The sequence below is a fragment of the Leuresthes tenuis genome, unplaced genomic scaffold (assembly GCF_036924035.1).
Source record: "Leuresthes tenuis unplaced genomic scaffold, fLeuTen1.0.hap1 SCAF_14, whole genome shotgun sequence".
NCBI lineage: Eukaryota > Metazoa > Chordata > Actinopteri > Atheriniformes > Atherinopsidae > Leuresthes > Leuresthes tenuis.
This window is the reverse complement of record NW_027325368.1, coordinates 13,580,763-13,593,517: the sequence shown is the minus strand read 5'-3', so window position 1 is coordinate 13,593,517 and position 12,755 is coordinate 13,580,763. Positions and strand designations below refer to the sequence as shown.

The following is a 12,755-nucleotide window of genomic DNA, read 5'->3' as shown; positions in this document are numbered from 1 at the left end:
AGGAAAACAAAAATCACTTAGTTGTCATGAATATGTATCCAGATTTAACATATTTATAATGCAGCTACCTCACAATTCATTGAGTCATTTCTCTGCCCTATGTGAATGTAAATAAGTTGATTTTATATGAAAAAATATTGGTATCACTATCTGTAACAGCAATACTGACTCTATACATACTCTGTATTGTAGGGCTTCAGGCGATTATATCCGTTTTGTCCAAATCAACTGAAAACACTGGAAAATTGCACTGGATTATGATTTGACAAGCTGTTGTGGTTGGCCAGCGCAGCATTTGACAGCAGGTTATGTTAAACACATGTACAGTAATATCCTGTGTGTGCAAAAGCACATTCCTCACACTCCCTCTTTATTGAGTGGCTGCTCTGCGGGACAACATTCCTTCGATACATTACTCTTGCTCTCCTTTTGCTATGCTGAATATGCACAGGTGGCAGAGAGACCCCCTTCCAAGACGTAAGAGTGCAGGAAAGGGAGGAAAATCAGCAAGCCTTTTTTCAGCATATGAAACAAATGCTTGGCATTCCACAAGCACTGCTCTGCTGTAGACCTGTCTGTTAACAGATGGCAGTGCGCCAGGGCTCATTGGCAACAGATTTGATGGAAACTTTACAGAAAATTCAAAAGTGCTGTGGAATAATACAACTCAACCTTGTTCTGTTTTCCTGTTGAGATATTTTGGAAATTTTATGCTGGAGTATCCCCTCATCTGTGACAAACGATATGAATGTAATTACTCAGGAATTTTTTCAGTTACTCGTGTGGTGCATGTCCTTATTTTAAGGTAGGCTTTTTAGTACTGACAAATGAGCAGAACTGGCTTGACTGTTACACATCTACACAACATGTTACAGACAAAGACTGAACACTAGATGGGATATCCTCCTTGAATTATATCGGATTTGCCCCATGCCATTGAATTATATTGATTTTTCTTTTGTAACATAATCAACAACTTGGATATTAATTTTCTATTTTGAAAAAATGTTCCTGCATCAGTAGTTGTATCACATGTCAAGAATTTAAAATCCATATTATGGGGAGTGGTGGAAGAAAAAGTCAAAGAGTAAAAACAATATACATTATGCTAAATATATCAAAAATGTTTACCAATGTGCTGCACCTCTTCTTTTAGCAATCCTCTCAGTGTTTAACTGAAGAGCCAGCTGCTGTTTTGCTTGTTCTAGGATTTTTAACTGCTCAGCAGTTCTACAACAAAGGGCTTCCTTTGTCATATTTTTCTTCTCATAAAATTCCAAATGTTTTCAGTGAGTGATAGGTCTGGACAGCAGACTTGCTAGTTAAGCTCACAGATATTTTCTGCACAGCGCTGTTGTGCTGTAATACATGTACAATGTTTAAGTATTGTCTCGCAGAAATAAGAAATGCCTTCTTTGAAGCAAATGTCATCTAGATAGCAGCTCCAAACTCTCATTCAACATTAATTGTGTTGCTACAAATGTAAAAGTTACTTCACCATTTATACTAATACAATCACAGATGCTGAGTTTTGAATTCTATGCATGTTACAAGTTGGACACAGCTTCTACTCTTTAGCTTGGAGGACACAGCGTCTGTGATTTCCAAAATCAGTCTCTGAAATTGATACATCAGATCACAGGACAGTTTTCAAGTTTACTTCAGTTCATGAAATTATTCATGCATATGTAATCTTACATTTTAGACTGTTAAAAAAAAGATCATCTAGCATCTGTTATAGATCAGCCAATGAATGCAAACCTTTGGTTGAAAAAATTGTATAGAACTATAGGGAAAAAATGCCCTACTTCCCTGCTTACAATTGATTTATGACTTCAATAAACACTTTCCACATTATTTGATGGTCCCAGACTCTAGTTTAACATCTTCTTTTTATTTAGTGGTTGTCCACAAATCAGTGGGGGTGTCATAGTGGTTTTGTCCATCTTTTATATAGCTCAGACTTCTGTGTGACTTTTTTTGTCCATTTTTTGTAAAAGATGTAAGAGATGGCACAAACATAGATTCACTCCTTGCGTCGTCAGCATTAAACTCTATGACCATATAACCTACAGACTGCCAATGGCAGCAACACTGCAGCAGGATCTGGCAATACAACTGCCAGATCACAGGATCTGTACAGGAAATTGTATTGGATGTGACATACACATATTTGGCCAGTGTTAAAGCCAGACTCTTTCCATGATTTTCACCATACCAGTCATTTCACATAACAGTAATGCGAGGGATATGATAGCGTTCTGCAAATGCTACAGTATTCTGGTATTCTTAGACCTTTGGAACCACCCACTCCACTATTTGATAAAACATAGAATTATGTGACAATACTTATTCTACCACCCAGCTGAACTGCAGACCAAGGACCCATCCACATCCCAAAACTGCACACTCAGGACAGCTCCTTTGCCTAAACAATATGAAGCAAGATGCAGGTTTAATGTTGTAGCTAATTGGTGTTGAATCACGTTTGCTTAAAGCATTACTCCCAAGCAGTTTAATCTAATTCTTAAACCTTTTTGCAATTAAAATGAATAATAATACCTTGACATAACCACAACCATATGCTCTCTAAGCATACTGGTCATGCATAGCCATGTGCAGCAACTTCTTGGCCAGACAGACACATACTTGGAAACATAACTAAATCGGCTAAGGACACACCAACATAAATAAGATAAAACTTTGGTTATATTCAATGTTAAGTGTCACAGTACCCCTCTATAATTGGAGCTATGTTAAGTTGAGATAACTGTATCACGCTTACCAACACAGTCAATGCTCGGAACACGAACGTAATAGCGCCCTCTGTAGACGAATATGTGCATAGCAGATGCATGGACCAGTGTGTGCAACAAACATGATAAATGTGAAATATTGGATTAAAAGAAAATAAATCATCTTCCTTTATTATTTCTTCAAGTATTCAGTCAATAACTAGTCTAAAAAATAATCGATTTTATTTCCATAACTTTGATTATTTCGGGCTCAATGATCAGACAGAAAATAAAGATAGATTAATGTGCTTATCATTTGACTTGTTTTATTTGTTAAAGCTGCGAATGTTTCGAAAAAATCCAAATGAATTAATTATATTCTATAGGATTAACGGAGTCGAAGCTATTCATCAGTGCACAACAAGCCATTCGTGGGTGTGACTACAGTCATTGGGGTCTATATATTGAGATGTTTTGTCCGTTGGCTTTATGTGAATGAGAAAAGCTGACCAGTGGAAGTCTCCACATCGGGACAGTGCGCCTCTTCGTTACATATTCTCTCGTGCCACACTATGGATTCCTATTTTCGAGCACTTTGCATGACTTTTCTTGTGGCATCGTTCACGCGGAGGTCAAGTGCGACCGGACCGGTTATCATATGCGAGCCATGTGATGTTGGAGCGCGGCTTTTGTGCAAACCTTTGCCTAAGGACTGCGCCGAGAAAGTCCGTGAACCGGGTTGCGGCTGTTGCCTGACCTGCGCTCTGAGTTTCGGTCAGCCGTGCGGAGTGTACACCGGGCGGTGTGGCTCCGGGCTGACCTGTCAACATCAGCCCGGTGAAACGAAACCTCTGCAGGCTCTGCTGGAGGGACGAGGGATTTGTGTTAACGGCTCAAACAGGAGACCAACTGCCAGACCGACGCCTCCGGTTAATGAACTGCCAGGTAATGCACCTTGAGTCTGTATGCATCTCGTGCGCTCTTTTGTTAGGCAAACTCCCAGAAATACCCCACAGATTCATGTTCACACAGTCTTAAGCAATTATTTTCGATTAACCACAAATAAATGCATCTGAAAGCTAAAACATCTTCTTGGTTACATTATTTACATTCTCTACAACTCAGTGGAATGTGGGAATGACGATAGAATACTAATAGGACTCTTTTAATTTTGGAAAAGAAAGATGTCTCTCTGTCACAAATGTTTCCTTTAGTACAGTGTGGCAACTCGAACTCGAAATATTTTTCAGGGAGGTATTCAGACTCAAAGCTAATTTTTTTTGGAAAGATTTAAAATATTTCAAGTTGTGCAACAATTCAGCTTGCACTCTTAGTTTATTTTTCCTTTAAAACACTGAAATTGTGAATTTATGGTCATTTTGTGCATGCTTAATCTGAGACATAATTCATCGCTTAAGGACTGGATACTCATAATCCTCAAACCAAACAATAGCTTTCTGAGGACATGTTAAAACACTGCATTATTTCAAGTGTAAGATCATTTATATCTTTTTATTTACTTTTGAGAATAAATATTTTGTTTTAAAACTTTAGCAGAGAATACAGAGACTCAGGATGAGGAGCAGAATTGCACCAGCCTGGGTCTTCAGACTTCATACAGCACCCAAAGACCTGCTGGACCACTTAAGCCTCCTCTCCATCCCTTCTTCTCCACTGAAAAGTTAGATGTGTTCAGACGTGAACAACAGAAGAGAAACCAGAACTTGAAAAAGGAGGATATCCCAGGACCACTCATCACTGACCAACAAAATTTCTCTCTTGAAACCAAACAAGAGCTTGAGAATGTAAGTACCACAAACATGTCTGTATGCCTTTAGAGCACACAAGAGGAATGTTTTTCTCCACTTCCTCTGTGTTTTGGTGTTTTTCTACCCCTGCGGGTGATGAAATGCTTTGGGGTAGCGGTGCTGATGGTTGGCAGGGATCTGGAGCAGTAGAGTGGCATGGCAGCAAGCTAGTACCATGGTCCTGCGGCTGACCTGGGTCAGGCAGTTGTTTTGCCACAAGGCGTCCGCGTGCCGGGCGTACTGAGAGCCAGCAAATGATGGATTGGCCGATGTTAGTGCTTGTTGGGAAGCCCTGCTGCTATTTTGATCTTTCTTTGGCCAGAGAAGTGAGCACACTCTAGTAATGGGCTTTAACTGGCTGCTCTGATTAGTGACTGGAGTACTTGGACTTGAGGACAAGCCTTTTGGCTCCATCTAAGAGCTGTTTGAATTAACTGTATCCCCATCCTTTGTGATACATGTATAGGTTTTATGTAGCTTTTGCAAACTTTTAAGCTTCTACAAGTCAGATGAATCAATTTATCAGTATGGGAACCAATGCCAAATGCATTAGGGCACACATATTACTATTGTGCATATTTATTCTCTTTCATATCGTTGCTGCCATTGTGCAGGTATCACAGCAGGACAAGGTGTGATGTACCATGAGTTAGCTTTAGTGTGGTCACATAGTCATTATTGTCAAAATCATAATATGACTCTGTTGGTACTAATAGCAGGGATATTTTAAATATGATTATTTCATAAAGTCGCTGCCTCAGCTTTGCGGATATTGAAAGAAACTGACTATGTGTTCCTTTATTTATAGGGTCCCTGTCGAAGAGAGATGGAGAGCATTCTCAGAAGCTTCAAAATCACTAACATACTCAACCCGAAAGGTTTCCGCATACCAAACTGCGATAAGAGGGGATTTTATAAGAAAAAACAGGTAATGTCTACTAAAATTCTTGCATCATTATTCAGTGTTTGCGTTTTATTGTTAAAAATATGCTTGATTCAAATTTTGTCACAACTTGAAAGAAACTGCCAAAGGAAATCAGCTTTTGCTGTGATATAAACAACATCTATTAAGATTAAACACTGAAGTCTAGTGACTCAAACTTTAGTCCTCCAGCAGCCCTATAATGGCTTTGTTGCTGCTCTCTTGCTTTCATCGGTAGTTATTAGAGCCTCATCACTGCACCACCACACCAGTAAAGCAGACCCTAGCCACTGGCTCTGGAAACAGGAACCACAGGGGCCAAACCCCAGCAGGGTTGATGGCTGGGACGATGGCCGTCTTAACGGGAACCCTCCCAGGGAGACAGACGTCAAGGTGGCCGCCGGCACCCCATGTGCTCACCCCATAATTGCTGGACTTTTGAGAGGCAGACACAGAAATAGAGCTGCAGCCATCCCTACGCTCACATGGTTCACCCACGATTGGGTTGTAATAAATGAGTGGTTCTGATGAATTCATATGGAGGCACTTAGGGCTCCCGCGCTACTGCATCACCAAGTCAGTTTTTCTCATTGCATAGCAGTCTCTCCTGCTTAATAGAAGTGTTCTTGTTGGCCTGCAATCATCTCATAAGCAGTCTCACAATGCCAGGCTCATTGTCTTTGTTTATGTAGAATGGGCCTAGCATACCGCACTTAGCCCTCAGGCACTGAAGGAGTGGCAGACATTTCATGTAGGTCAGTTTAATTTGGACCATTGCATGGCTTTTTAAAAAAGTAGCTTTTACTACATTACAACAGCTCTTATTAAATGCCTCTTATAGGGAAAAAATAATCTGCCTTGCAAAGATTTCAAGATTGAAGCAAATGCACTCTTGTCCTCAAATTTTGTTTAAGATTTTGAAACGTAAATAGTTTGTAAAGGTCTTTATTTTGTGTAGATATCCAACTTTAATTTAGAATCAAATCGTCATGTATTTTTGTCTCACAATGATATGAGCTGTCTCTCTGAAACTTAGCTCATAAATAAGCCCTTGTTCAGCTTGGATAAGCCTCTCTGTCAGCCCCCTTCTTGAAATATTGAGCTAAATAAGGATGTTCTCCTTCTTGATCAGCACTAACTCCTCTGTGGAGGAGCGGTGCAGTTGCTTTAGCCCTTGAAATGAATGGCTGCATGTTTTACTGGAGTGGAGGTTGACCTTTAGTAAAATTGGCAGTAAAATAACAGCCCTTGGGTAGATCCACAGTCTCTATAAGTCATTTGTAGTACCCATAATTTGGAGCTGTGGGGTATAATCAGCAACAGATGATTCGTACTGGCCACCAGCTTCTGAAAATAGATCTTGGTTCACAGTTGTTCACAAACGGCACTAAGCAAATATTTTACCAGGTTTCTGTTTACCTTAAAGGTCTCTATATGTGTGTGTAACAGGAGGTAGACCATAAAAGCAGCTCAAAATACCACAGCGTTTTGGATGGCCTTGGCTGTCGAGTCAGCACAATCTGACTGTTAATGCGTCTTAACTATGCTGTTCTGCTTCATTGACTAAAAGTGGATGGTTACTCAGAATGCTACTCATTTAACTGGATTTTTATACTTTTAGCCTCGCCACCTCCTGCATCTGTCTGGCTGACTCTAAACCTTGTTCCTTTCTTCACTTTCAGTGTCGTCCATCCAAAGGCAGAAAGCGAGGCTTCTGTTGGTGTGTGGACAAATATGGGCAGCCTTTGCCAGGGTTTGATGGGAAGGAGCAAGGAGACGCCCAGTACTACAACTCTGAGAGCCAATAGGAGCAAAACAGGATGGGAGGGAGGGGGAGAGAGTTGGATTGAACAAGAAGAATTGTAAACAAATGGAGACACTGAGGATATTGGTAGAGAGGTCAAGAGATGGCTCAACCGATATATGGATGTTTGCTATTTCTATCTGTTGCCTGTGGGACCTTTTTTTTTTCAAAACAGAGCAAGAGACATTGAGTAACTGTACGAGGAGGAAAAGCATGAACTTTTATTCGATGGATTCCTCTTAAACTGTTTTATTCCTGCCTCCACCTGGACAGCTTCTGGGAAAATTATACACTTAAAGAATTCATTTCAGAGGCCTTAAACTGATTATAAAACACAGAGACACATCACAAACAGTGATGGGTGTACTCTTCATTTACGGACAATTAAGTTAAATTGCATATGTGTACATGCTTGTGAAGTGTAATCGTTTTATTGTATGCTTGCGATTTGTTGTAATGACGTTGAGCGTGGTCACTGTGACCATGAAATATATGTTGTATGAATATGTCCTTCAATGTAAGCATGCGGTGCCTCACCATGAATTCCTGTTTGTATAGATTCCATTGTTTCCAGTTGCTTCCTGCTCCACAGAGAGTTGGAAGCACTATGTGCATTTAAAGATTTTTTTATGCTGGATCTCAAGAAAGAGAGGTGGGGGGCGTATTCCTTTTACTCTTTACTGTGGCTATTACTGTTTTGTCACTTTACATAAGCTGAATACTTGAGATAAAGGCCTCTGCCATTAACTTTTGATTTTTGTGTAGCCAGTGATAGTGTTCTGTACTTGCCTCAATTGAAGAAGATATGTTTGCATAAACAGTGCAACCCTCAGAGGTTTATTTTTACTTATTAAAGGCATTAAAAGTGTCAAGTTGTTCTTTTCTTTCTATCTGTCAATAAGATGAACAAATGCAATGGTAAAATAAGTTCATCAGGATGAAATAACACTTTATTCACACAATCCACATAATTTAATTATACACATCTCTTCAACAAGAGCATTTACGGAATAGCAACATTCCTTGCAAACTACATTCACAAAAAATCTGGTCCATACACAGAACCCCTTCAGCAAACAAAGACAAAAACAAATAAATACAAGAATAAATGTCAGAACAGATTAAAAAGGCAAATGATGTGAGAGAGAAGGCAGAGCCATCTGCTTAACCAGTGGACCGGCAGAGAGTAGCAGAGGTAGACAAATGCTGACCAACCCACCCCAAACCTCACAGTGGCTTGGATGAGCCCTGATATGTTTGTGCTCAGCCACTGCGCACATATTTGTGGCATTTTAAGTATTTCCCCAAATGCCCACTGAGGAAATGGAGATACATTCAGACAATGTCAACAGGTTGAATGAATGAGCGGCTGTGTTGTTTCATACCATGCACAGCTCGGGTTTTGAATGAATTTAAAAAAAAAAATTAAAAAAAATAAAAATCGAAAAAAAAAAAAATCCAGAACACTCTGAAATGGGCTTGGCAGAGTTGCAGACCTGTGGTTTTGAGCAGTGGAGTTATTTAGCCAGAAACACAAATGTACACAGTTTTGCCCTATTTACAATTGAAAAAATAGGCAAACGTATAAAAAAAAATTCTAAAAATGAAATGGTTAATGTGAGTAAGAAAATATATGTATAGAATAAATAAATCTTTGATACATACATCATGTAAATAAGATAGGGGGACATTTCCCCTTATGATGTGAGGTTTTACAGTTTCAGTTCAGTATATGGCTGAGAGTTGATTTATACATTTACCTAAAGTTAAAGTACTTTGTTTGTGTGTTCATGAGTGTGTCCATCCCTCAGTAAGTGACTTCTTGATGGCACTCTGCATCACCAAGAAGGTCACTTGATCCTGGGAGCTTCTTCCCATTCCAAGAGGAGACACACCAGCAGCGAGCAGGTGGTCCAACCAGAGATGACTCACACTGAAACAGACACAGACAGTTCAACACTCACAAATAAATAATCCACCCATTAATTTAGGATAAATCTCCCAGGAACCGGGATGAATTTAAGTTCAGGAAAATGTTTGAAACTCACCTGCTTGGCCTTGTAGAAGCCATGCTTATCACAGTTGGGGAGGTAGAAAGTTGTGAACTTATCTCCCAGTTTCTGCTGAGAACTGACTATCATGTCCAGTGCTGCGTGCAGTTCAGTGTGACAGGGACCCTGTTCAAAGAAGGAAAAACAAGCAGTGAGAAACACATCTGCACACAAAACTGCCACAAACACTGCCCAATTTAGAACTTCATGAATCAGATTGACGTTTTTCTCACCTGCTGTACTAGTTTGTTGCGGATGGCATTAACTCGGGCTTTGATACTCTCTTGGCCCTCCGCAGTATCTTGAAGGTCAGATGGAAAGTTCAGTCCCAACAAGTAGTGCAGGGAACCATGGTCATGACCTCCATCAGATTCCTCTGTAGACATTTAAAAAAAAATCTTTCAGTGCTAATGTTGAAAATGAGACCCATTAACATTTCAAAATCTAAAAAGTAACAACAACAATTGACATAAGAAAGAGAGAACCACTAAGGCTACCATTGCCTTCGTCTTCGGTGCAGATCCCCTGTCCTCTAGTAAGTGCATGGAGTGGTCTGGCCTCACCGGGCCTGGGAGTGCAGCGGAGACCCTCAGCACAGTGGGCTGTGTGAACTCCACAGGAAGCCCCTTTCTCCAGGGCACAGGCCATGCAGCAGCCACAGCCAGGCTCCCTCAGCACCTGGGTGCAGTCGGCTGGGATCGCAGGACAGTCATTCAGCTTCTGTTGCGTACATGGGGCACAACGGATGGGCTCGGGCCCCACCACTGGGGACGACTTAACCACGGCCAACACAGCCAGCACCACTGCTGCCACAAATACCAGCTTCTTATATAGTCCAAGCATCTCCAGTCCTCTGATAAAACTCTTTGCCTTTTTGGACTTGTCTCCTAAAACTGCTCTATATGACTGTAGGTTTTCCTCTAAAGTGATTTCTGTGAACCAGCAGTATTTGTACGAGAATCTGGGCTGCAGGGGGGTTAATGATTGACATAGTGACCGGAGATATAAAATATTTTTGACAAAGCTAATGTAAACGATGGGTGACTCCACTTGACGTACGTAGATCCAGTATCACAAGGCCAGCTGTCAATATTGACATTAGGACATAAAGCGGCTGCACATGAAAACAACTAATTCATGCCTTTAAGTTTGGTGTTATGACAGTTGCATAAGTGCTACTGTTTGACGAAGCATTTCAATAACGTCAATGATGAATAACATCCACAATCTGAAATGTTAAAGAGTTATAGATTATAAGATAATGACTGGTCAGTAGGACAACTCCTATTTGGCCGTTGTTAAACATTTATCTTGTAAAGTTCTGCTGACGAGTCATGCTCTGATGGTGTTTTGACACTAAAATCCTATTTGTCCCTCTTATCAGGCAGACAGAAAAACAGGATCGTTCCCCTCAAGAGTTGCATAACCCTGACATTATGGATTTCACTGCTGGAATCACAACATGTTTGTCTAAAGAAAGGCGGCAGTAATTGGTTATTTCCCTGGTGTAGTATTTGTCATAACTATCCATAACAAATGCCAGATTTATGATATACAAACTATATGACCACAGACATTTCCTTGGGGAAGGTTTTAATTCTTAAAGAATATGCTGATATCTTATACTACCCTCGGATTTAAAAGGTGTTGGCTACAAACGGATACCCACTGTGATGATGCTGCAACATACATTCTCATAAATCCTTGTTTGTATAAAAGGCCAGGAAGTACAGCAGGAGAAATTAAACGATCAAACAGTGGTGCTTGAAAGTTTGAATTTTCTATAGCTCTTCTCAAGTATAACCTAAAACTTAACCCGATTCAGTCAAGTTCTAAAGTGGCAAACGTGAACTTTTGCTTTAAGTATCTGGTGCGATGTCCAAGTTCAGTTATAACTGCAACTAAACATTTGCACCATCCAATCCACCTCTCAATTCAATTCAGGGCTGTGGGAACATTTACTCCAGTTGTTGATCCATCCTGCACAGCCACCACTTTAAAGGGATTGCAGTCCATTCCTCTGTACAGAGCAGCTTAAAATCTGGGATGTTGTTTCCTCACATGAACCTTCCATAACAGTTTTTATTGGATTAAGATCAGGACTAATTAAAATTTTCATTATCCAGTCTTTGGTAGAACATATTAAGTATCTTTGCACTTTCTGTTGCAAGTCCGTTTACAGACCGACGTCCTGATGTTCTCCTTTTGTCCCATAGATGATGGCAAGCTTTCACAGCCCAGATACAATAAAACAGGTCCAAACTATGACGCTACCTCCAACATGTTTTATATGTAGGATGTGGCTCCTATGCCAGAATGCATCGTTTTACCTTTACCACATACAGTGCTTTTCATCTTATAAGCTCACCAAAAAGTTGTTGGAGCCAAAAATTATAATACAGGGTAACAGAACAGAATTTATTGACCATTGCACAAAAAAAACAAAACAACATGAACGAAACAAATGTTTTCATCAAGCGATACATTTTTCACAGGAAACCAGTTGTCCATGCATAAGAAAAACAACGATTTGCATGAAAAAAATATATAGATTACTTTGGGCAGTACATACCCTAAATAGTTAGCTGTGATGAGTGTGATCCACAGTCACCATTTATTTTGCCAGGTGCATCCCACATGCTGTACGTTGGCTTTGCAAAGCCTATGATGATGAATGTTATTCAACCACCAGTTGATGAGTTTTTGCCTCTTCAATGTCGAACATTAGGTTCACTAGCCAATTAGGAAACGGCTCCTCCTTGGAAATATTTTAAAGAATGTTAGAGGAAGAAAACAAAATGAAACTATGATATGTTGTTTTGTTTTCTTTTAAGTTAAAGTATCTGTGCATGAAATTAACACCAACCACCATCTTTTTTTTCCTTCTCCTCTTCACTGATGCTTTACGTAGTGTCTGTTTTGGCCACCTAATTTTGGGGACCTAAAACAACAGATTAGCATATCCTTTTCCATAACAGCTATGCACTGTCAGATGTTCCACAGAAATATTGAGTTGTTCTTACCTTTATTTGTAGATTTGAACTTCTTGATTGCCTCTCTTTTCCCAACATTGGGATTTGTGTAGATTCATCACTTAGATCTGTAGCATGCATGCACATATCTGACATAGATGATTTCTCAGTTTTTTCCAGGTGGGTGTTAGATTGAATTTTGAGATATTTTTCCCTGATGAAAGTAGAGCGCCTCCCCGGTCTCAGAACCCTAAGTGGAACATCCTCTTCTTCTTCTTCTTCCTGGTCCTTCTCTGCCAGTATCTCCTCTGTCTCTACACCTATTTGAAATGCAAAATCCTCTTCTCCTATTCTGTTTTCTTCATCCTCCTGCTCTGACTCTTCTTGGATGGGCTCCAGTGGTCTCTTTTTCATCATTTCCATAATATTGGAATTCAGAGGAGAACAAACATACAACAAATTT

The 12,755-nt window shown here is 40.0% G+C and overlaps 2 protein-coding genes across 3 annotated transcripts; one reads left to right on the top strand and one right to left on the bottom strand.

Moving 5' to 3' along the window:
* The first annotated feature begins 3,233 nt into the window (after positions 1-3,233).
* LOC140269260 (insulin-like growth factor-binding protein 3) lies at positions 3,234-8,128 on the top strand. Of its 2 annotated transcripts, none has more exons than XM_072364290.1 (4): positions 3,234-3,680; positions 4,293-4,540; positions 5,352-5,471; positions 7,148-8,128. In XM_072364290.1, the coding sequence occupies exons 1-4, from the start codon at positions 3,308-3,310 to the stop codon at positions 7,271-7,273; spliced, it is 867 nt and encodes a 288-aa protein (XP_072220391.1). In that variant the 5' UTR covers positions 3,234-3,307; the 3' UTR covers positions 7,274-8,128. The 2 variants fall into 2 exon arrangements, with proteins under 2 accessions (XP_072220391.1, XP_072220390.1); XM_072364289.1 differs by having other exon boundaries at positions 4,290-4,540.
* Positions 8,129-8,469: 341 nt separating this feature from the next.
* On the bottom strand, positions 8,470-10,295 carry LOC140269218 (insulin-like growth factor-binding protein 1). The gene is made up of 4 exons (XM_072364242.1): positions 9,818-10,295; positions 9,554-9,696; positions 9,318-9,446; positions 8,470-9,202 (listed from the first exon to the last, which is right to left on the bottom strand). Exons 1-4 carry the CDS (start codon positions 10,161-10,163, stop codon positions 9,077-9,079), a joined length of 744 nt encoding a protein of 247 aa, XP_072220343.1. The 5' UTR covers positions 10,164-10,295; the 3' UTR covers positions 8,470-9,076.
* Between the last annotated feature and the right edge of the window lie 2,460 nt (positions 10,296-12,755).

Excerpts from the sequence above, each read along its gene's own strand:
- LOC140269218 (XM_072364242.1), bottom strand. The coding sequence starts at position 10,163 with ATGCTTGGACTATATAAGAAGCTGGTATTTGTGGCAGCAGTGGTGCTG. Across the intron at positions 9,697-9,817 it reads CACCGAAGACGAAGGCAATG|AGGAATCTGATGGAGGTCAT; the intron begins GTAGCCTTAGTG and ends AAATGTCTACAG. Across the intron at positions 9,203-9,317 it reads GCTTCTACAAGGCCAAGCAG|TGTGAGTCATCTCTGGTTGG; the intron begins GTGAGTTTCAAA and ends TGTCTGTTTCAG.
- LOC140269260 (XM_072364289.1), top strand. The coding sequence starts at position 3,308 with ATGGATTCCTATTTTCGAGCACTTTGCATGACTTTTCTTGTGGCATCG. Across the intron at positions 3,681-4,289 it reads TCCGGTTAATGAACTGCCAG|CAGAGAATACAGAGACTCAG; the intron begins GTAATGCACCTT and ends TTAAAACTTTAG. Across the intron at positions 4,541-5,351 it reads CCAAACAAGAGCTTGAGAAT|GGTCCCTGTCGAAGAGAGAT; the intron begins GTAAGTACCACA and ends CTTTATTTATAG.